We start from the raw sequence: 21763 nt of genomic DNA, 5'->3' as shown, positions 1-21763 counted from the left end.
TAGAATCCAATAACGTACACACATGCATGAAAATGCAATCTAATCCACTCGTGCTAAACGCTAAGGCTAATACGACACTGACAAGTTTTGCATGCTGAGCCCTGAAAGGTGTGTCCTTTCTGTGATTTTGTGTGTGTCTGCTGTGTCACTGGCTCCCCCAGTTTCCAGCCTCACTGGATCTCTGGCCCTGAATGCAGCCAATACTGCAGTAGAATCTAAGCGCCAAGTCACCAAGCATTCCACTGTCTGCACGGCCCGTCCCGAACACCACAGTACAGACACGGAAACCACCAATGCAGTCTCACATTCATGTGCCGACATATATATATATATATATATATATATATATATATATATATATATATATATATATATAGGGATGGTATGCCTTATTAATCAAGAACAGGAAGAAATACCATGCACACAATTTGTGCCAAGACCATTTAGCAAGCATGAGTAGGCAAATTAATAAAAAGAATTGCATCTACTGAAACCTGTCAAGAATGAGTACAGGTCATATTTCATCTCAAAATTAAAAGTAAAATAATGTATATTTTATAAATTTATTTTCATATTTCTTATTTCTTCTTCTTCTTATTATTATTATTATGCATTGTGACATTCTCATCACAATTAAACAAATTGTTTTTATTGTCTTAATGGAAAAAACTGCCTTTAATTTATGCTGATTTTAATTAAACAGTCATTGTACTACAATTATTTTACTGTTATGATGTTAAGACATTTTTGCATTTCCATTTGCTCCAATAGCAAAAAAAAAGAAAAAAAAGAAAAAAAAATCATGATTGTGTTTCTGTCTTCTTTACAAGAAGAAAAAAATGTGAGAGATTGATTGCGTTGGTAAGAAGAGAATAAGATATCAAATTTGCAATCACCCCCTTAGCTATTGTATTAGTTGTTTCCATGAGATTCACCCATATACAAAATCAAATTGCCCTTAGACTTATTTTCAAAACACAAAATTTTTCTCTTTTTTCCTGGTTCTTTCTAATGTAGTCCTCACTAGCTGAGGGACACTGCATATGCATCATGCATCTTACAGAACAGAAATCAATTCAAGTTCATGAGCAAATGAAAAGTTTCTGGGGCAAGACATCAGTGCCGTCTACCAGAGGGCTTTGAAAAGAGGGACGATTCTTTCATATGAAGGTTTACTTTTAATAATTCATCCCATTTGCGGCAGAAATAGCCAGTGTGAGTACTGATTATGACAGGCCCTTTTGTCCTCTGTGGATTCAGACAGCCCAGAGTCTCAGCCAGTCTGGACTGAAGTGGGGGAAGGGTTGACTGACTGGCTGCCCGCTTCAGACCGCAGTGAACCAATTCCCAGCAATAACGCCAGCGGATGAACACACAGTTTTAAGATGTTCGGCAAAATTTTACCCTACAGCTTCCATGATGTTATAGTAAAAACATCAAGAGGCAATTACAAGAGGTTCCACAAAGTAATATCACATTAAGTAGGCTACATGTAGTTCTCATGTATAGCATAAATGCTAATAGAAAATGTGATTAAATAGTACATTAATGGTGAGAATAAGCACATATGGACAACTAGAGGTGTGTTTGTCTGGGAACCCAACAGAAGGGATAGAGTTAAAGAATGTGTGCACTATGGCAAGCTAGTTTAACGTTTGTCCACAAAATTATTTTTAGAAATTACCAAGTGACTTTTTTATCCAGTTTTACTAGTAGTAACTATCATTATGTACTAATACTTATTCCAGTAGTACTTAGTATCTATTAAAATAGTTACTAGTATCTATTTCAGTTTTTCTTATGTGAAAGAACACCTGACATAATAAGTAAAAAAGCACATGTAACTAACGAGATAAGAAAAGCTACTAGTAACAATTTTCTCATAAACCTGTGCTAGTACCTATCTAATAAGTAGCCTACTAATGACAAACTGAAAAATATACTAATCACTGTTGCATTATGTACTCGTAATTAAGAAATAAGCACTCATAACATAAACAGACACTAGTTAGTTTTCAGGGATAAATGTTAAACGGCTTGCCATATTGTGCGCAGCCCCCACAGCAATACCAGTAATATTCAACTGATGCATCGAGTTGTGTTCCAGTTCCAAACACTCCCAGACACCCAAGTCATCAGCAACACTCAATTGTATTATTATATTTAATTGGTCAAGCTGTCTAAAAAAAAACAGGGGCTTATCAAAAGTCGTTTTTGACAAAAACGTCGCATTTTTGGGGGGCTGAACGAATAGTTTAATACGCCACAGCCAAATTCAATGGGTGTACAAGTCAGATAGTGAAAAATAACGGTCAAATACTATAATAATTCGACCTGAGAATGACATTTACACTGAGATAAATCTTTAATACTATTCGCGTTTGACATATTTGTACAGCTTGCTGCCATAATAACGGATTCGGAACTGCCACAGTTACATTTGATACATTTTCAAATGCAGACCGAAATAAATGATTGAATCTAAAACTGTTACATTACCACCAGGGTGAGTCGAGTACGGTAGGTTAAAAATATTCTATTTTCATTCGGTACACGTTCGAAAATTGATCTAATGTAACAGTCTGCGTTCTCTCCGCATTCGAAAACGGCTCAGAAAAACCCGCCCTACTTACATATATCCATTCCCTGTGGCTGGGATAGGGTGCAGTTGCAGGAGCATGTGTCATTGGAGTTGGCGGCGTTGTTGTTGTTGTTGCTGGAGCTGCTGTCCGGGACCGTGATGTTTCGCATGGGGGCTCGGGGAAGTGACGGGACGGGGGGAAGAGAGCCGCCGGCCGCGGCCCTCACATGAACTGAGGAACACTTCCACAGCAGCAGCCTGCGGTCTCGGTGCACGCGCGTCTCATGCCATTCTCACGACTCTCCGACGCATTTTCTGCTTCTTGACTACGGTAAATACGTTCCCCGCATCTTGACGGTCTTTTCCTCTCGCTTTCATTCAGAAGAATGGCTTTCTGTGACGGTCTCAGGCTCACAGCCCACCTCCTCCTGCGCCTCCCTCCTCCGAGAGGGGAGCAGCTCCAGACAGACAGACAGGAGCGGTGGGAGGGGAGACTGGCGCTGACAATGGCGGTGGTGAGAGAGAGAGAGAGAGAGAGAGAGAGAGAGAGAGAGGGAGGTTGCTCTACCCTCAATGGGACTGTGTGTGTAGAGACGGTTAGAATTACACACACACACTCATTAGTGCCAGCCACGACCAATCAAGGCAGGCATTGAAGAGGCTTTAACCTTGGGCTGACCCCACAGTCTAGCAGATATTCAGCAGATGTGTCAGACACCCCCCCCTTCTTTCCCAAACTGTCTGCGGTCTATAAATATCCGGGGTGGTTTTGGTGTGGGGAATGTCCGGCTGAGTGGGCAAAAGTGAAGTAACCTACCCCCTCAAAGTATTTGGACACTCAAGTCACACTTAATTTGTGAATTTAATGGAATTACATTACAAAATATCAAGCCAGTGTCATCTGCAAACATGATTCTAGAGCTTTTATCAGAACTTATCACATCCCTGATGTCACTGTGGTTTTTAGTGGATGTATGAGGTAAGTTCTCCTCCAGAGGAACCTATACTTAAAGGGTTAGTTCACCCAAAAATGAAAATTCTGTCATTAATTACTCACCCTTATATCGTTCCACACCCGTAAGATCTACGTTCATCTACAGAACACAAATTAAGATATTTTTGATAAAATCCGATGGTTCAATGAGGCCCCCATTGCCAGCAAGATAATGAACACTTTCAGATGCCCAGAAAGGTACTAAAGACATATTTAAAACAGTTCATGTGACTACAGTGGTTCAACCTTAATGTTATGAAGCAACGATAATACTTTTTGTGCGGCAAAAAAAAAAAAAAAAAAAAAAAAAAAAATCAAAATAAAGACTTTATTCAACAATATCTAGTGATAGGCGATTTCAAAACACTGCTTCATGAAGTTTCGAAGTTTTACGAATCAGTGGTTTCAAATCAGTGTTTTGGAGCGCATATCAAACTGCAAAAGTCACATGATTTCAGTAAACGAGGCTTCGTTACGTCATAAGTGTTTAGAAATTTCAGTGGCTCACCACTGGGGGGCGTGACTTTGGCAGTTTGATACGCACTCCAAACCACTGATTCGAAACCAAAGATTCGTAACGCTTCAAAGCTTCATGAAGCAGTGTTTTAAAATCACCCATCACTAGATATTGTTGAATAAAGTCGTTATTTTGTTTTTTTGGCGCACAAAATGTATTCTCGTCGCTTCATAACATTAAGGTTGAACCACTGTAGTCACATGAACTGTTTTAAATATGTCTTTAGTAGCTTTCTGGGCATCTGAAGGTGTTCATTATCTTGCTGGTAATGCAGGCCTCACTGAGCCATCAGATTTTATCAAAAATATCTTAATTTGTGTTCCGAAGATGAACGAATGTCTTATGGGTGTGGAACAACATGAGGGTGAGTAATTAATGACAGAATTTTCATTTTTGGGTGAACTAACCCTTTAACCTACAAAAATTATACATATTTTTTTATCATTTCATACTTTTTTTGTTAAATATTTTGCTTGAAAATATTAGTTTAAAATGAATGCCACTTGCTTTGATATTTAAAATTCATAATGTTTTTGGTCACTGTATGTCTAACTCTTAATTGGTGAATCTCACTTGTCATGCACATATTTGAGTGTGTATTATAAATGATTTATCCATGCACATTTTTTTAATTAATGTGTCCTCATAATCTTTAATCAAAATAACTTCCCCTCCCTCTTGCAGCGACATCTCTTGTCTTCTCTGATGACGTGTTTTCTGATGCAAGGGTGGGACAACCTGTCGCTCAAATGAAATTACAGCAATAGCAAACCACAACCGTCCAACAATCCAATCGATTCCTGATGGACAAAATCAAGTCCCATCCTCCTTTTTTTTTTTTTCTCGATAAGACATTTTACTCGGATATACGTCACAATAGGGAAGAAAAGAAAAGACTACTGCAACTTCCATTTCATGCTGACTTTAATTCTAAACATTATATCAATTTAATCATTTCATACTTTTTTTTTTTTATATATAAATATTTTGGTTAAAAAATCTTAGTTTAAAATGTATGCATTTGCCTGGATATTTTTAAAATTCATAATATTTTTGGGCCATTGTATGTGTAACTCTTAATTGGTGAATGAATGAAGAAATATGAATCTCTGTTTTCTTTCAGAGAAAATGAAGCCAGTTTTAAAAACATTGATTTTTAATTAATTTTTGTTACATATTTATGGCAATTTAAGCATTTGGGTACTCCACCCAAATTCTCATTATTGTAATGTGAAAATTATTATATATTATTAGCACCATTTACCAGTGTAATTTTAGTATTTTATTTCAAATAACAAAAAAGATTTGTAATATTTTTAGTTTCAGTTAACAATAACAACACTGGTATTTAGATATATCATAGTATTTCATGTACTGCCTACATACTGATTTAAATGTTTAACAGTTATATTACTTTTTTTTTATTGTGGCAGTCAAAAATTACTATTACAGTAACGATAATCGCTATTGAGAATAATGGGCAATACAAAAATTTCAAAGACAAAGTGTAGACATTATTTGAAGGGAGAAAATCTTTTCATCCTCTTCTTATTGACTTTCATGTGAAATGTCACCTGGACATGTTTTTGTGACATTCTGGCCAATGTTCTAACTCTAAATAAAGTAAAAGAACACATAGGCAACTAGCTGTGCGAATAGACAAAACAAAGATATGTTTATGTCTCAAAAACAAAGGACATGCCGCTTAATTCAGTCGTGTTTACAAAGATGAAACGTTTACACCATTTAACTGTTGTCGTTTTTAAGAACTGTTTGTCAGACATGAGTGCTAAAATTGGCCTTGTTATGACTGAACTTGAAAGAGATGCAGGTTTTGCTTTAGCGCCCTCTGGCGGCATCTGGGTTCATGGCACCACCGCAATGCTTTAACGTGGGAAGCATGACCTGTGTTTGTGTCCTACTTTCCCCTGTGACCTCTCACTGACGGTGTGATGGTTTGAAGTGTTCCAGGACGAGTTGCGGTAACAGATATGTGTGAGTGCGTGGCTGTGAGGATATTTACAACGATAAGACAATCTGTGGTGAGACGAGCTTTCCCCGTGCGAGCCGGTCACAGTAAGGTCAGACAGATAAGAAGAGTTTATGACAACCTCTGAATTAAAAAAAATAAATAAATAAATGTTACTGGGGTGCCATTTCAATGTTATAACTATGAGTCTTAAAACACCTACACTTTATACTGTTTTGCACGACTTTGTCAGCCAGATAAAAATAAGTCTGATAAGTAAGACACATGATTTATGGTATCATTATTAACATCCATAGCACAAACAATTACATGCCAATGATTAGTAATTGTGCAGTAATTGTGTAGTCATCTTTTAATTCCCCATTATGTTCATTAGTGAATCATTACTGTAATAGTCATTTTTAATACTTAAATACAATTTTTAAATATTTAAATCAGTATACAGGCTGTACAAGAAATACTATAATGATGTATAATAACAGTGTTGTTATTGCTAATTAAAAACTATCAGAAATAATTTTCGTTAATTGAAATAATAATAAAATATAAATAAAAATATTAGATGAAACTTAAAAAAAATAGTTGCTCTGACAACTATCTCAAATAACAGTTTAAGTTATTAAAATATTAAAAATATTAACATATTAATATAAAAAATAATATTTAATAGAAATATTAAAATATAAAAAAACTAAAATTAAAATAAAAACTGAAAATATAAAAATAAAAGCTAATTTAAATATTAATCAAAAATAGTATATAAATAATTTTTTAGTTACCCAAAACTAATTAACCTTTCTTACAATATCACCTCATGCCACAGACGACTCTATTCAATGCTTGTCAGTGTCTTTAGAGATGACTCATAGCGTCTCTTGCTGGAGGCCAAGCTTCTTACAGCTGAGACACAGACACATCAGTCTGGCTCCGTCACAACACCTGTGATTGCTCAGGTGGAAGTCTAAATCACACTGCCGTCAGCTATCACATCAGCAGAGATCAGCATCACAGTTAGACCAAGTCTAGCCAAGTAAATGTGCCTTATATTCGTGGAAGCAGGCAGGAACTTTAGATTTATTGCACTATGTATTTGGACAATATAAGATGGGAATAAGAAAAATTAAACTAACTTAAGCAGGATAACTTCCTCGCAGCAGGATCACTTCTACAAACACACAAACTTGTACAGATACACAGTGAGAACCTTCCATTGACTGCTAATGTTTTTATATTACGTTATACTGATTATAATACAACAAGTAATAAAATCATGTTAAATTTAGAGTAAACTGGATGTAAAAAATAGTGATAATGTTTCAGGCATTACAGGATGTAAATTTGATGCTGTCTACAGTTCATAATATATTTCATTTTATATTGTGCACTGTAAAAAGTTTGTAATTTGTACAGATGATTTTTTAAATAAACACTACAGTATGTTAATTGGTTAACTGTAAGTTATCTTACTGCAAGTGGTTTAACACTGCATTATATTTGTAATTTTATTGTAAAATACAATCATATTTATGGTTTTGGGACTTCAAGTAGCTTGGTGTATTAACATTATGAACTTAATGAAATATACGCTTGAAAGTTGTAACATATACAGACATCAACATTCCATTCTGGACCTGAAACATTGTCACGGTATTTTTACACTGAATTTACACACAACAATAACAAAACACAAATGACAATAAAATACTACAATATGCTTTAGGTAAATAAATGTAACATAAAACACTCCAAGTACATAACTGACAAATCTGTATGTATAACTATTTTTATAACTAAAACTAATAAACTATTCTCAAACTAAACTCTAACTATAAATATAAAAGTAATGAAAATATGTAGATAAAACATAATCAAACATGATGTGTCAATCTTTTGGGAACTTCCTTTTACAGTTTTTACCATATAAATTATAATGTGACTTACTTTTTACTTACAAAAAACATTTTACTCTATAAGTGCATATATTGTTTAGAGATATATATCAATTTTCACCCTAGATAAGGTACGTTACACTTACATATATCATTAGTGTAATATTTTGAAGTATAATTACATGTATGTTCCATTAATTCTACAGTAATATATTCACAGAATTTAGTAAACAAATTTTACTTATAATCAACACTTTTAAACAATTTAACAATTAACATTTTTAACAGTAGCATTTTTACATTATTTTTTCAGTTAAAAATATATTTTTAGATTTTAATTAAAAACATTATTTGGGCCTTTTATGAACCTTTTGATTGATAAAGAGTACTCAAGTTTATGTTGAGGTTTTACTGCGTTTGTAAGGCCATTTTCCACAATTTGGCAACAAAAATAGAGAAACACGCATGCAATAATGTGAAACATAGCTATCTAAATACTGATTGACATAATTTGTCTCAATACAACCCATACCCCTAAAAGTCTGTTTTGTTGTTGTTGTTGTTGTTGTTTTTAGAATAAAAAAACAAAAACAAAAAAACATTGCTTTCGGGATGTCCCCAAAGGGAGGTTTTGTCAAATTTAACTAACTTCCTGAGACAACTTTGTCCCGAAAGTATAGCTGAATAAACACACACACTGAAGTACTACACATGAATAGGCAACAGTATTGATTAGGAGTGATTAGAGTAGCTGCAGTCAGCATTAACTGATGTAATCCTCATTAGTCCTCTCTCTCTCTCTATAACTAGACTATCAACTATGGTAATACCCCAAAATGAGCTTCTAAAGAGTAGAAAGGAAGAAAGGCCAGACACACAGGAATAAATCTGACAGGAACAAACCAATACAGGTTCTTGTCAGTTTGTGCCGAGACTGCCAAGTTTGTTTGTGTGTGTGCGTTTACCTGAGGATGGGAGATATTGATAGGCTTTAAAGTCATGGGTGGTGAGTGGCCATGCCCCTGGGAGCTATGCAGTCTCTCACTGCTAGTGTGATGAAGTGTTTACATGAAGGGATCACCCTGAGGGGGCGGTATTCATTAACCAGACTTACAGACTCAGACTATTGACTTCCCGCTCTAGACTGAACCTCTCTCTCTCTCTCTCTCTCTCTCACACACACGCACTTTTACCTTTAACACACTTTCCACAACTTCTGTTTGAGTAGCTGCTCTTGAACTTGGACTTTTGTTATTGAGCTCTGTTTCCACTTAGAGCTCCACAGCACCTCATTTTATTCATTTACAGACTTTACAGACCATACCTAAACTACAGCTCTAGGGAGTCTTTAATGCATGAGCAATAAGAAAAAAAGGGAGACAAAATTTTTACATGTTGAGGAAACTATGAGTTGTACTTGCTGTTGAAAAACTGTCAACCTGAAATGACGTTCAGAACCCATTTTACTTCCATAATCTTATGTTCTTCATAGTGAAACAGGAAAAATGTAGGGTGGGACTTGATTTTACCCATCCATCTAATCCATCTGTCTGTCTGCATATACACATCTATCTATGTATCTTATGTATCTTATGTATGTATGCATCTATCTATCTATCTATCTATCTATCTATCTATCTATCTATCAGAGGTCCCGTTAACCAAAAAAATTCCGTCATTGACTGAATTTTTTTTAGCAGTGACGGAAAAATCTGAAGGCTATCTGAAGAATAAAATTAAAACTGTCACGAGAAGTCGTCTGTCCGAGCCGAGGCAAAGACCCAAAATCTAATGACAATGGTCTCTGCATCAATCTCCCTTGATGTGTTTATCATGTTATAATAAAATTATAAATAAAACTTCATAATTACATATGCCTAATTATATTTCTACTCCAATTTAAAAAAAATATATATATATAAACATTTAAATGGTGGCTGTCATAAAAACTTGACTGACTTATTCAAATATACATTAAAGGTATAGTTCACCCAAAAATGAAAATTATTCCATGATCACCGAATGGCTTTTCTAAGGTAAATGTAACATTACATGGCATATGGTTTAAAAGCAGTTTTGTTGACATCTTTCCTTGGATGAAACACTGATTGAGCGATTACACATATGGACATATGGATTTCGGTAAGTTGTACTGTATCTTTCAACATACCTTCTGATGTTCATTCATGTTTATTTTGTGCTGTAACTAGTAGTAAAAAGTAATAGTTGATCCGTTCACATACTTCGCTTGATCTGAAGCGGAAACACCGATCTGTATTATCTGAATTTCGTAATAAAATGGACAGAATTTAAAATCTGAGACTTTTTTTTCATATCAAAAGTATCAAAGCACAAAGCTTATTGTGATTTATTGGATGGGAGGCACGCTAAAATGTTCTGTTCATTCATCAAGTGAAAACAGCACAGACCAAAAGATCGATTCTTGGGATTTAAGAATCCATATCAATTTAAGAATCGACATCCATCCATCCGGCCTTTAAAACTTTTGAGTTTTTTTTTTAAACTTTCTTGCAAGTCAGCATTTAAGTTTGTATTGACAAACTTTCCTTTTCTATTTAAAAATGTGTGGATTTGAATTGCATTCCATTTTAATTCTACCTCATGTTTGAACTGCAATTCCACATCCAGTGTGCTACCTGAATATAAAAGGCATTCTCAGTTCAACTCTAAATGGTGCACAACCCTGTAAGCTTTGTATGCAGTATATGCATATTTGTTTTCCTTTGCTCATCCCAGAGAAAAACCCAAACACTCAGAGCAAGACAAAATATTACACAACTTCCTAGAAGAGTGGAGGTTAACAAAATGGGGGAAACCACAAGACGTAAGCGTAAAACGTAAGGCTTATGGTATCTGAAGACACAACACTACACACAGACAGGTATATATAAAACATTTCACGAACTACTGCCATACTTCGTCATGGTTTTAGAATAATTCTCAGTCCAAATGGCTGCAGCGTTCTCCTGCTTTTTCTCATTCCTCACAGGACACTCATGGTAAGTAAAACTATTCATAAAAAACCCACACACAATCCACCAGGGGAAACATATGCCCAGGTTTGTCCTTACTGACTGTCTCGCCTGGCTTTTAGCAACCTTTAGAGTCTCTGCTACACAACAGTGACCTCAGATCAGGACACATCTCCTTGTTTGTCATTTCTTCTGCACTAAAGATTGGGGCAGAAGAAGAGAGAACAGAATGAACCTTATTGAGACTTTCTATTAAGCTCATTGTGAGCCATTTCAATCTTTTTTTAGTGAACCGATACATCAAACCAAATACATTTCAATTTAAATTGGGATTTTTCTAAGAGAAACTAGGCAAAAAATACAATACAAATACAGTATCTTTATGGACCCTAGGGGAGTGAATCTTTGGGTAGACAGTGAATCGCTTTATTTTGATTCACAATTCAAAAGGTTTTGATTTGATTCAAGATTTTTTTTTTTTTTTTTTTTTTTTGCAAATTCAAAATAATTTAATACACAAAATTCAATGTGATTTTGATTAATGATTCGATTCTGTATTGTTTTAAATGCATTTATAAGATTATTTAAAAGCTGATAGTGCTGGAGTTTCTGATGATTTAGTGCTTAAATCAAGTCGTTACTAGGGCTGCGAATCTTTTGGAATCTCACAATTCGATTAAAATGGATTCTTGGGGTCATGATTCGATTCAAATTGATTCTTGGTACAGTTTTACCATGTCTATTCATTATATTGTGTTTTAAGGGGCTTGTTTTGCTTTTTCTTATATATCTGGCAACCCTTCACTGGAGCTTTAATGAAGACAGGGAAGAGTTCAGAAGAGAATAGAAGGGGAACAGCAGTATGCAAACTGCAGCTACTGTTAGTGGAGTTATTTAATAAAGTAGTTTAAATTGCACATACCTTATAACCACATTATTATTTTACTCAAGCCCAGTGGAGACTGAGACACCATCGCTGCTCAGCCTTTCATATTCACCTCTCACGGCATAAGCACGCACACATCTTTTGCATCAGCAAAATGTGTGATTATCCGCTGGTTCTGACGATTGGCCGATCATTTGGACTGGAGTTAGAAAAATATAATACGCGCTGTTGTATTCTCAATATTTAGTGATTTAGCCTCAGATACAGAATATGTTCAACTGCTTTTACAAGCAGGTATTGTTCGTTACCATGGCAACCGCTTGCGCGTCCACGTTGGTTGAACGCGCTTCTCATTTGTAAAAAGTACAAAAAAAGCTTGACATGTACCAGACTGCCAAGTAAGCTTCATGTCAAGTAAGCTTCAGCTGTTTGGGAGAAAGATTCACAGTTTCAAACATCCTTTGATTACTTTGTGCAACAAGTTAAAGAGGTGTTCGAATATCCAGCTGGGGGTAAAGAGGTTTCTGTTCAGCTGCTTCACTCATGCCAGGGCCATCGATCAGCAGCTGAGTATGCCATCACATTCAGAACTCTAGCGCTCAGAGCAGCTGGAACTATATGGCCTTGAAAACTGTTTTCCAAGAGGGGCTTAACCACAAGCTACAGGCCGAGCTTGCATGCAAAGGTGAGGATGCTACTCTTTCTGAATTCATAAACATTCTGAACACTCAAGTTTACAAGTGAGTACTACAAATTTCACCTCTCCTATTCAACATAGTTTTTCTCTGCCCTTTGATATCTCCTTCAATGAGGCTTCCAAAGGCATTACAGCGTTAGTGGATTCAGGAGCAGCTGTTAATTTGATTCATGCTGATCTGGTTAAAGAACTCAACATCCCTTCTGTTCCATGTATCCTTGCTATCAACATCACCGCTGTTAATAATGAACCCATTGGCAATGGCATAACCCATCAAACTGTTCCAGTTAGCCTGCAGATTGGACTGTTTTTACACTGAAGTCATTTCACTGTTTGTCAATTACATTCCCATCCTGGGCCATCCATGGCTAGCTGTTCATGATCCATCCATCTCCTGGAGCCATGGTGAGCTTACACAATGGTCAAATTATTGTCAAGCCAATTGTCTTCATGTCACTGTTTCCATACCATATCTCACTACTAGCATTGAGAGCCCAGAGGTCTCCAAAGAAATCAGGATTCCAAATGAGTACCAAGGATTCAGTAAAACCAAGGCAAACCAGTTACCACCTCATCGTCCATGGGACTGCGCCATTGAACTGTTACCTAACACAGCACAACCCTCTCTCATGTCCTTAAACCCTAGCCATGGAGAGCTACACTGAAGAGCCCCTAGCATCTGGGTTCATCTGACCCTCAACCTCACCAGCAGCAGCAGGTTTCTTTTTTTGGAAAAAAAGATGACGGACTCCGTCCACGCATTGACTACAGAGGTTTGAACACTGTAACAGTTAAATACAGGTACCCACTTCCACTTGTCCCCTCAACACTGGAACAACTTTGTGAGGCATGAATTTACACAAAGATAGACTCAAGGAATGCTTATAAGGATCAGAGAAGGGGATGAGTGGAAAACTGCATTTATCACCACTAGGGAGCACTATGAGTATCAGGACATGTCCTATGGTCTTGCCAATGCACCAGCAGTGTTTCCATCCTTAATAAATGAGATCTTCAGAGACCCACTTAACCAATGTGTCATTGCTTATATTGACATAGCAAAACTGAGCATATCAAGCACGTCAAGACGTCAAGTCCCTTTCACGCCTCCATCAGCATCAAGTGTACGTGAAAGCTGAAAAATGCAAGTTTCACACCACCCAGACTACATTTCTCAGCTATAACATCATGGACACGTCAAAAATTCAGGCAGTGGCCCAAGCCTCTACAGTCAAGGAGCTCCAACGATTCCTGGGCTTTGCCGATTTCTACCGCATGTTTATCCGAAATTACAGTCTCATTGCAGCTTTCTTTTCTAGAAAACTGAATGCAGACGAACAAAACTATGACGTGATTAAAAAGGATTTACTCTCCATGAAGGGCACTTTAGAGGAGTGACGCCACTGGCTAGAGGAAGTTGTTCATCCATTTCAAGTATTCACGGATCACAAGAATCTTGAATATATCAAAAGAAGCCAACAGACTTAATCCTTGCCAAACCCGCTGGCCATTGTTTTTTACACGCTTCCAATTCACCGTTACTTACTGCCCTGGCAGCAACAACAGCAAGACCGATGCTCTCACTAGAAAGTATGATCCACCTTATGCACAACCACATAATGATTCCATTCTACCACCATCTGTCATCATTGCCCCTATCAGGTGGGTCATTATGGAAGAAATCCAGAGAGCACAACAGATGGACCCTGCAACACCAGAATGCCCACAGAGCAAAAACTATGTACCTCATACTACGTCAGAGAACCATTCAGTGGATACATACCTCCATCAGCACTGGACACCCAGGTATTCACAGGACAATGTCACTGGTACGCAACTCATTCTGGTGGCTATCATTGACTCATGATGTAACTGCTTGTTATGTAAAGTCATGTCAAGTGTGTGCACAATCCAAGACCCCCAAGAAGCAACCATCCGGCTTGTTGCAACCATTGCACATTGCCTAAAGAGCATGGTCCCACCTGCTTATAGACCATCACTGATCTGCCCAACTCCAATGGATTCACCACAATACTGGTAATCACTGATAGATTCTTCAAGTCATGCAGGTTGATACCCATGAAAGGTTTACCCACTGCAATGGAGACTGCCAACACTTTGTTCCACCAAGTTCATAGGGTGTACGGCCTGCCAGAAGACATCGTCTCCAATCGAGGACCCCAGTTTACCTCCAGAGTCTAGCAGGCCTTCTGCAAACAACTTGATATTAATGTCAATCTCACTTCAGGGTATCATCCACAGGCTAATGGACACGTGGAGAGACTTAATCAGGAGACCAGCAGATAGCTCAGGTCCTATTGCAGTCGAGAGCAATAAAAGTAGAATGATTTCCTCCCATGGGCTGAATATGCACAGACCTGCCTCACTCATTCCTCAACTGGACTCATTCCATTCCAGTGCGTGCTGGGCTACCAACCTCCAATGTTCCCTTGGTCAGGTGAACACTCTATGGTGCCAGCGGTGGATGACTAGATCAGGTATAGTGAGCGGGTATGGGACAGTGTACACGTCAGGCTACACAAGCCATATGTGCCCAGAGGATTCAGTTGAATAAGCGAAGACGTCCCCACCCCGACTATCAACCTGGTCAAAGGATCTAGTTGTCCACACGTGACCTCAAGCTCCAGCTACCCTGCAGGAAGCTCAGCCCTATGTATGTGGGTCTTTTCAAAAAATTATGTCAGATTAACCTTGTTACATACTGTCTAGAGCTTCCGGCTCATTATCAAATCTCTCCTTCCTTTCATGTCTCCCTCCTGAAACCAGTCCACCCGGCATCTGGCCCTGGTATCAACGAATCCTGAACCGCCACCTCCGTTGGAGATTGATGGAGAGCCGGCCTACATAGTGAAAGAGATCCTGGACACTAGGGGTAGAGGGGGCCAGATGTAGTACCTGGTGGAATGGGAGGGCTACGGATCAGAGGAGAGATCGTAGGTAGCCGTCAACGACTGATCCACGACTTCTACCAAGCACACCCTGACCACCCAGCGCCATGACCTAGAGGACGCCCCAGCCATAGAACACAAAGTGCCAGTTCTACACTGCTCATTTCCTGTTTGTCTCATGAATTTAAGCCATGCCATTTCCATGTATACTTTGCAAAGTATTGCCAGTTTCACCGCTTTACCGAGCGTTTACCATTGCCTGCGGTTCATGTTCATGTTGCTTGTTATGACTATTGTGCTTGTTTACTGGATATCATCTCTTGGATTACTGTTTTCTTTGTGTTTGCCTGGTTGGACTGTTACGTGTGTTTTATTCTTTGGTCTGCCTTTCGACTACGTCTCTTTGCCTCATGATTCGGATTTGTCTGCTCCGTTTATTTTCAATAAACTTCCACATATGGATTCTAAACATGCCTCCATGTTGAGTCCATCACAGTTTTCTATCCTAATATATTTTAAAATGGAATTTATTCTTGTGATATCAAAGCTGAATTTTCAGCATCATTACTCCAGTCTTCAGTGTTACATTTTTCCAGGATTTTTTTGATGAGTAGAAAGTTAAAAAAAAAAAAAAAAAAAAAAAAAAAAAAAAAAAAAAACAGCATTTCATATAAATTTTTGTAATATTAAGTACAAGTCTTTACTGTCACTTTTGATCAATTTAATGCATCATGTGTCCCTGCTGAATAAAAGTTAAGAAAAATAAAAAATCTTACTGCCCCACAAAATATTGAATGGTATTCTATTTATTCTTGGGCTTTTGGAAATAAAGTTTGCATCTTTCTAACTGGAACCACGCATATGATTATTTTATTATTACCGTATACTGAAAGCAATCATAAACTATATTGTTAAATTCATAAAGTGCATCTGATTTTGCAAACTGATTATACAATTAATCACATATATATGAATGCATCCAAAGCACATGACCTTCTGTAATGGCTACATTCAGAAAATAGACACTTCCACCTTAGCAATAGCTTACAGAGATCCCAATCTTGTTTTAATTACTACAAGAAATCACAGACGTCCTAACTGTAAATCAAACGTCATTTAGAAGACTAATCCCATCTGAACAGTGCTTATGGGAGATGTCTGATTTGTGGATGACAGACCACACCCAGAGATCAGCTGACAGCTGCAGGAACATTCTCATTTCTACCCCAGGAAAAACAGTCTCTCTCTTCCTTCATTACAGAAGGAATGGCGTACCGATGACTTGTTTTCTCTCGTCACTCCTCATTGCACATAAACTGTGACGTTCCACTTGTTCTATATAAACTTTATTCAATTTATGAAAGCATTCGGTTTTATCATCCCATGTGAGATTAGATAACTTCCAAACAGTCACATGCTAAGCCTAAAATCAGCAGTTTCAAGGCAGACTCTAGCTTTAAAATCAAGTATCTGCAGTCTGCCGTCCCTCCTGTTGCTGATGCAGTGTCTCTGACTGTTTGGGGGTTTGCTGCAAAGAGAGAGAGGGAGGTAGTGTGCACTTCACCGTCGACACACTCACTTCCTTCCCCAAACACATGAACACTCTGCGCACAACTGCCAGAGGGAGGGAGCAGAAAAATATTTAAGGGCCGACTCTACAGGACCGACAAACAACAGGCAGACATCTTGAACACCAACGACATAAGCACAATGAAACATGTTATCATCTAACAATATTTTTCAAAACCTCTCCCTACATTAGAAGAGACAAAGACCGACTGCAAACGCAAAAGAGACAATGATTTTATTTGATAATGCGGTTTTAGCTTCCCTTGAATTCTGTGTCTCATATTGTCTTATATTTTTGGATTATTCTTTCTAGAGCACACAAATCCTCTTCCTCTCTGCAGGCTGCACGGGTCAGGATATGAGTGTTTGTTTGTGCGCAGCAGACAGACAGAACACAGCGACAGTGCTTTTCAATTCACTCCAATTACATCCCACAGACAGACTCAATGCTTTGATTCCTTTTGTGTGTCCAGGCGCCACACTGTCAGAATATTTCCACCTCCCAAAGTTCACTATAGGATAATATGGTAAAGACTGAACATACATTACAGAAAATTGTCCACAGATGCTCTCCTCAGCTCACACAAGGCATGTTCTTGTGTTCCATCTGCGCTATTTTTTTCAATTGTTAGTCTACTTACACATGCGGTAGATGTCTTTAGTTTTTTTTATTTTGTTTTTTTAGCATCTTGCGACATGAGCACCACATTAAGACACCTTGTCAAGTGTTATCAACCAGCAGGTTGTTAATGAGAGTTAATGAGAGTTAAAACAGCTCTGAAAATTAAAATGTAGTACAGTTTAAATTTAATTATTTTTGACCCACTTAAGCAGGAATCTTTATACAGTAGTGGCCAAAGTGACGTCTGGAGGCTATATTTGTTTTTAATGACCCTACAAGTTTGATTAAATCATCAAAACATTTTTTAAATATTTTAAATATGAGGGAAGAACAAAACACTAAACTTGGTTAAGGTATTTATCTGACAAAATTATTAAAAAATAAATTATTATAATTAGAAAAGGTTTTATTTTACTATATAAAAAATGCATAGGAAAACAAAAGCTCACAGGAAAAAGCATACATTGACTACAACATAAGCAGTTATTAACATTTTGCTGGTTCTCTCTTGTTTTTGCATGTATACATAATTTATTTGTATGACAGCCTGGCCAAAAATTTCGCCTGCACAATATGGCATATTTCATTGCATTATCACAAATTAAACAAATGACTCCAAGCACAACTATGCAATATGCTTCCAAAATCTTTAACAAATTAATAATAATATTTGAACAAAGGGTGGTAATTTTCCTAGGTCGGACATCACTTACTACTGTAAGTAATTTCATAATTACTGTTGTAGTTACTATTGTCTTTTAAATATGTTATAAATGTATTATCAAATGTACTGGTAAACTAAAATATACTTTAATATCATTCTATTGAAACTTTATTTAAATATATTTGTAATTACATATTTGTAAAGATGAATTTTCAAATGAGTACATTTTAAATATATATTTACTCTAAATGTGATTTCAAATAACACAAACCAGTTAATTATAATTATAAAATTATGTTGATTTAGTACTTTTCACATGCTTTAACTACATGCTGAACTATATACTTGCTTAGCTTGGTGCTTGTCATGTATTCTTCTCGTTTCTCAACTGATAAAGTTGGAAAAAAAAAAAAAAAAAAAACAATCCCAAACTCCTGAAACATAGGGTAATTTTAGCTAAACAAGCATGTGGATACATACAAATCCACTGGAAATAGTATCCATTTACAGATTTAATAGCCATTTTTATGGCAGGGTTGTTATCATTAAAAAAATGTAAAAATAATAATAATAATGTTTTGTTAACTTGAAGCCATTTCTGAGCCAATTGCTTGCCATGTCTTGGTCACAAAGGCTGTCCAAGAACTATCTGCCTGCCATGTCACGGCCACGGAGGCAGTCCTTAAACTTTCTGAGACTAATGTCAAGGTCATAGAGGCTGTTCACAAACTTTTGATGCCCCATATCACAGCCACGGAGGCCATCCAAGAACTTATTGTGCCCTATGTCATGGCCAGGAGGACTGCAGGTCTTTGCTCCACCATGGCCCCCCCCTATCCTCCGGGGCCATTTGCTCAGCTGAGGTGGTCATCTCATCCACCAGCTCCACCCTGATAGTATTTGTCTTCGCTGGATACACCATGGCCACCTGTTCCTCCATGGTGTAGGTGATCCAGGCCCACCGCTACTCCACGGTCTAGGCATGCCATTGCTCCACAGTCCAGATCCACCTCTGTTTCACGGTCTAGGCCTCCAATTGCTCCATTGTCCATGCCCACCACTGCTCCACAGTCCAGGCCCGCCACTGCTCCACAGTCCAGGCCCGCCACTGCTCCACAGTCCTGATCACTTTTGCTCCAACCCACCACCCTCCTGATTTTGTTTGTGTTTCGGGTTTTGGGTGGGTGTGCCGTTAGGGCGTCTGGAGCCACCCTTTGAGTGGGTGGGGGCTGGGAGGGGATACGTCATGTTTGGTTTTGGGTTTTGATTTCACTTTCATGTTTTCGTGTCTTTTATTTTGTATAATTCTCACAGTCATGGTTCCAGTTTGTCATGTGATTCCGTGCCCTAACGTGATCAGGTCATGTTCTTCCCTAGTTTCATGTGTCATGTTCTGATTGGTTCCCTTGTTTTATGTGTCACATTCTCATTTGTTCATTGTGTTCATTGTTTTCAGGGGTGTCTTGTTTAGTCATTAGTCTTGGTGTATATATAGCCTTCCTGTTTCATTGTTACTTGTCTATCTTTGTTCCCTGTAATTGCTCTTTGGTGAATTTTGTTTTTCCAAGTCAAGTTTACATTTATGTTTATGTTATTTTCTTTTTTTAATTTATGTTTGTTTTGTTATCTTTTTGAAATAAATTGCACATAGGTTCAAATTCAACTTGCCTACAGTGTTATAGGACGTAGCGACAGATCTTTTCTTCTGTATTGTGACATACATTTCATATTTAAAGTGTACAAGAATGGGAATATAGCTATTCTCTGACCTCTGACCCCAGACACATATCACCACTGGAATTCAACAGCAAATAAACTGGTTGAGTGCAACGAGTACAATATCACATGCAGCTCTGTAGGAAGGTCATGTTGAGCAGGAAAAAGACCCGGACAAATTGAGTCACTGTAGATTTTCCACCTCAGCAGGCGTCAGCACCTATCATCCTCTCTCACCAAGACAAGCGCACATATATCTCCATCCCAAGTCCCTCGTCAGTCAATAATTAGCAATTACATACATTTTTGTGGAGTATATGTACTCACTGACCATCTGTCTGTTTTTATTTGATGTTTTTATTTTTAATGGGATAGTTCACCCAAAAATAAATATTCTGTCATCATTTATTCACCCTCATGTCATTCAAACCTGTATGAATTTCGTTCTTCTGTGGAACATAAAATATGATATTTTGAGATATTTCTCATTGTTTTTTTGTCCATACAATAGAAGGCAATTGTCACCAAAACTGGTCACCAACATTGCAAAATTGAACTATATTATTGTACATCCCTTTATATCAAGATAAATAAATAATAAGTATATCAAATCTCAACTACTTGATTGCTTGTACCATTGCAAAATGTAAACTATATTAGCGCTCAGCTCTAATCTGAAAAATGCAACTATAAAGCATGAAGATATTATAGATATAAACATTATGATTTTATGTAAAGCTGCTTTGTAACAATGTGTATTGTGATTTGACTTGATCATTCTGTGTTCTACAGATGAAAGTTTGGAACGACATGAGGGTGAGTAAATGATGATAAAACATACATTTTTGGATGACATATCTCAAGACAAAATGTCAGGGATTATGTTTAACAATGTTGCTTAACAATCATTTTACATTGTCTGTTTCCACCTTGTGGCTCTTCGGTGAACCAAAAACCCCTGTGATATTGAGAGCCACATCCTTCTCCTGTCTGTCTGATGAGCGTATGATAACAAACATTTATTTTCTGCCTGAAAATGCTTTCATTTTCTCCAATCACAGAGTATGTATGTGTATAAGAGTGCATGTGTGTGTGTATGTGGGGGTGGGGTAGTGTGAAGACCCCTCTTGTACAGGGCCCCCCTGACTCACCCAGACACCAAGCGTCTAGACCATATTCATGATCCATCTGTCTGACTGAACGCTACACTACCGCCGTGGCCATTAGAATTGAAATAATTTTTCTGTTCCCCCCACCCCTGTCTGTTCATCTCTAGTTTTGCCTCCTCTGCGTCTCTCTCGCTTGCTGTCTCTTTCTCGATGCGAAAATCAGCAGTCCTCAACCTCTGAAAATTCAATCACAGCGCACACAGGTGTCTCTAAAATAGCAGCCAGCCGCAGACGCTTTCATTAACATGCGGCCCAGACTGCTAAATATTTTAAGTGCAGCAGTTGGACTTGTTCCATCGGTAAAGAGTGGCCCTTGTTCAGCAGACAGCAAGGGAAAAAATAGAAAAAAAAGCATGTTAAATAAAGCACACAAAACCAAACGATCCCAACGTGGGGAGTGCTCATGAAGAGATGGCTGCTGTGGAAGGAGAAAGAGGGAGGAAATGGACACAGCCAATAAAAGCTGAGCTGTAAAAAAAAAAAAGTTCTGTTGGTTATAAAAAACTCTAAAAACGAACGCCAGAGCCATTTTACATTTTCCTCATCCATCTGAATTGATTTTATATT

At 37.5% G+C, this 21763-nt stretch overlaps 2 protein-coding genes and 1 long non-coding RNA gene across 6 annotated transcripts in view; 1 reads left to right on the top strand and 2 right to left on the bottom strand.

Annotated features, from left to right (window-relative positions):
* Nucleotides 1-21763, bottom strand: part of rnmt (RNA (guanine-7-) methyltransferase) — a 210518-nt gene that overhangs the window by 50604 nt on the left and 138151 nt on the right. The gene's annotated exons all lie outside the window — the stretch shown is intronic.
* ldlrad4a (low density lipoprotein receptor class A domain containing 4a) overlaps nucleotides 1-21763 on the bottom strand; it is a 93924-nt gene that overhangs the window by 24764 nt on the left and 47397 nt on the right. Inside the window, exon 1 of one of the 4 annotated variants that reach the window (XM_051873118.1) lies at nucleotides 2634-3027. The exons of the other annotated variants lie outside the window; for them this stretch is intronic. Within the exon in view, the coding sequence (XP_051729078.1) occupies nucleotides 2634-2751 (118 nt within the window). The 5' untranslated portion in view covers nucleotides 2752-3027. Of the gene's footprint in view, nucleotides 1-2633; nucleotides 3028-21763 lie in introns of those variants that run through there. 4 annotated transcript variants of the gene reach the window in all.
* LOC127501218 (uncharacterized) lies at nucleotides 3257-21679 on the top strand. Its single transcript, XR_007926558.1, has 2 exons — nucleotides 3257-3560; nucleotides 4777-21679. It is a non-coding gene; the product is annotated as an uncharacterized LOC127501218 (long non-coding RNA).

Source organism: Ctenopharyngodon idella, chromosome 19 (genome assembly GCF_019924925.1).
Source record: "Ctenopharyngodon idella isolate HZGC_01 chromosome 19, HZGC01, whole genome shotgun sequence".
Taxonomy (NCBI): domain Eukaryota; kingdom Metazoa; phylum Chordata; class Actinopteri; order Cypriniformes; family Xenocyprididae; genus Ctenopharyngodon; species Ctenopharyngodon idella.
This window is presented reverse-complemented; position numbering and strand designations above follow the sequence as displayed.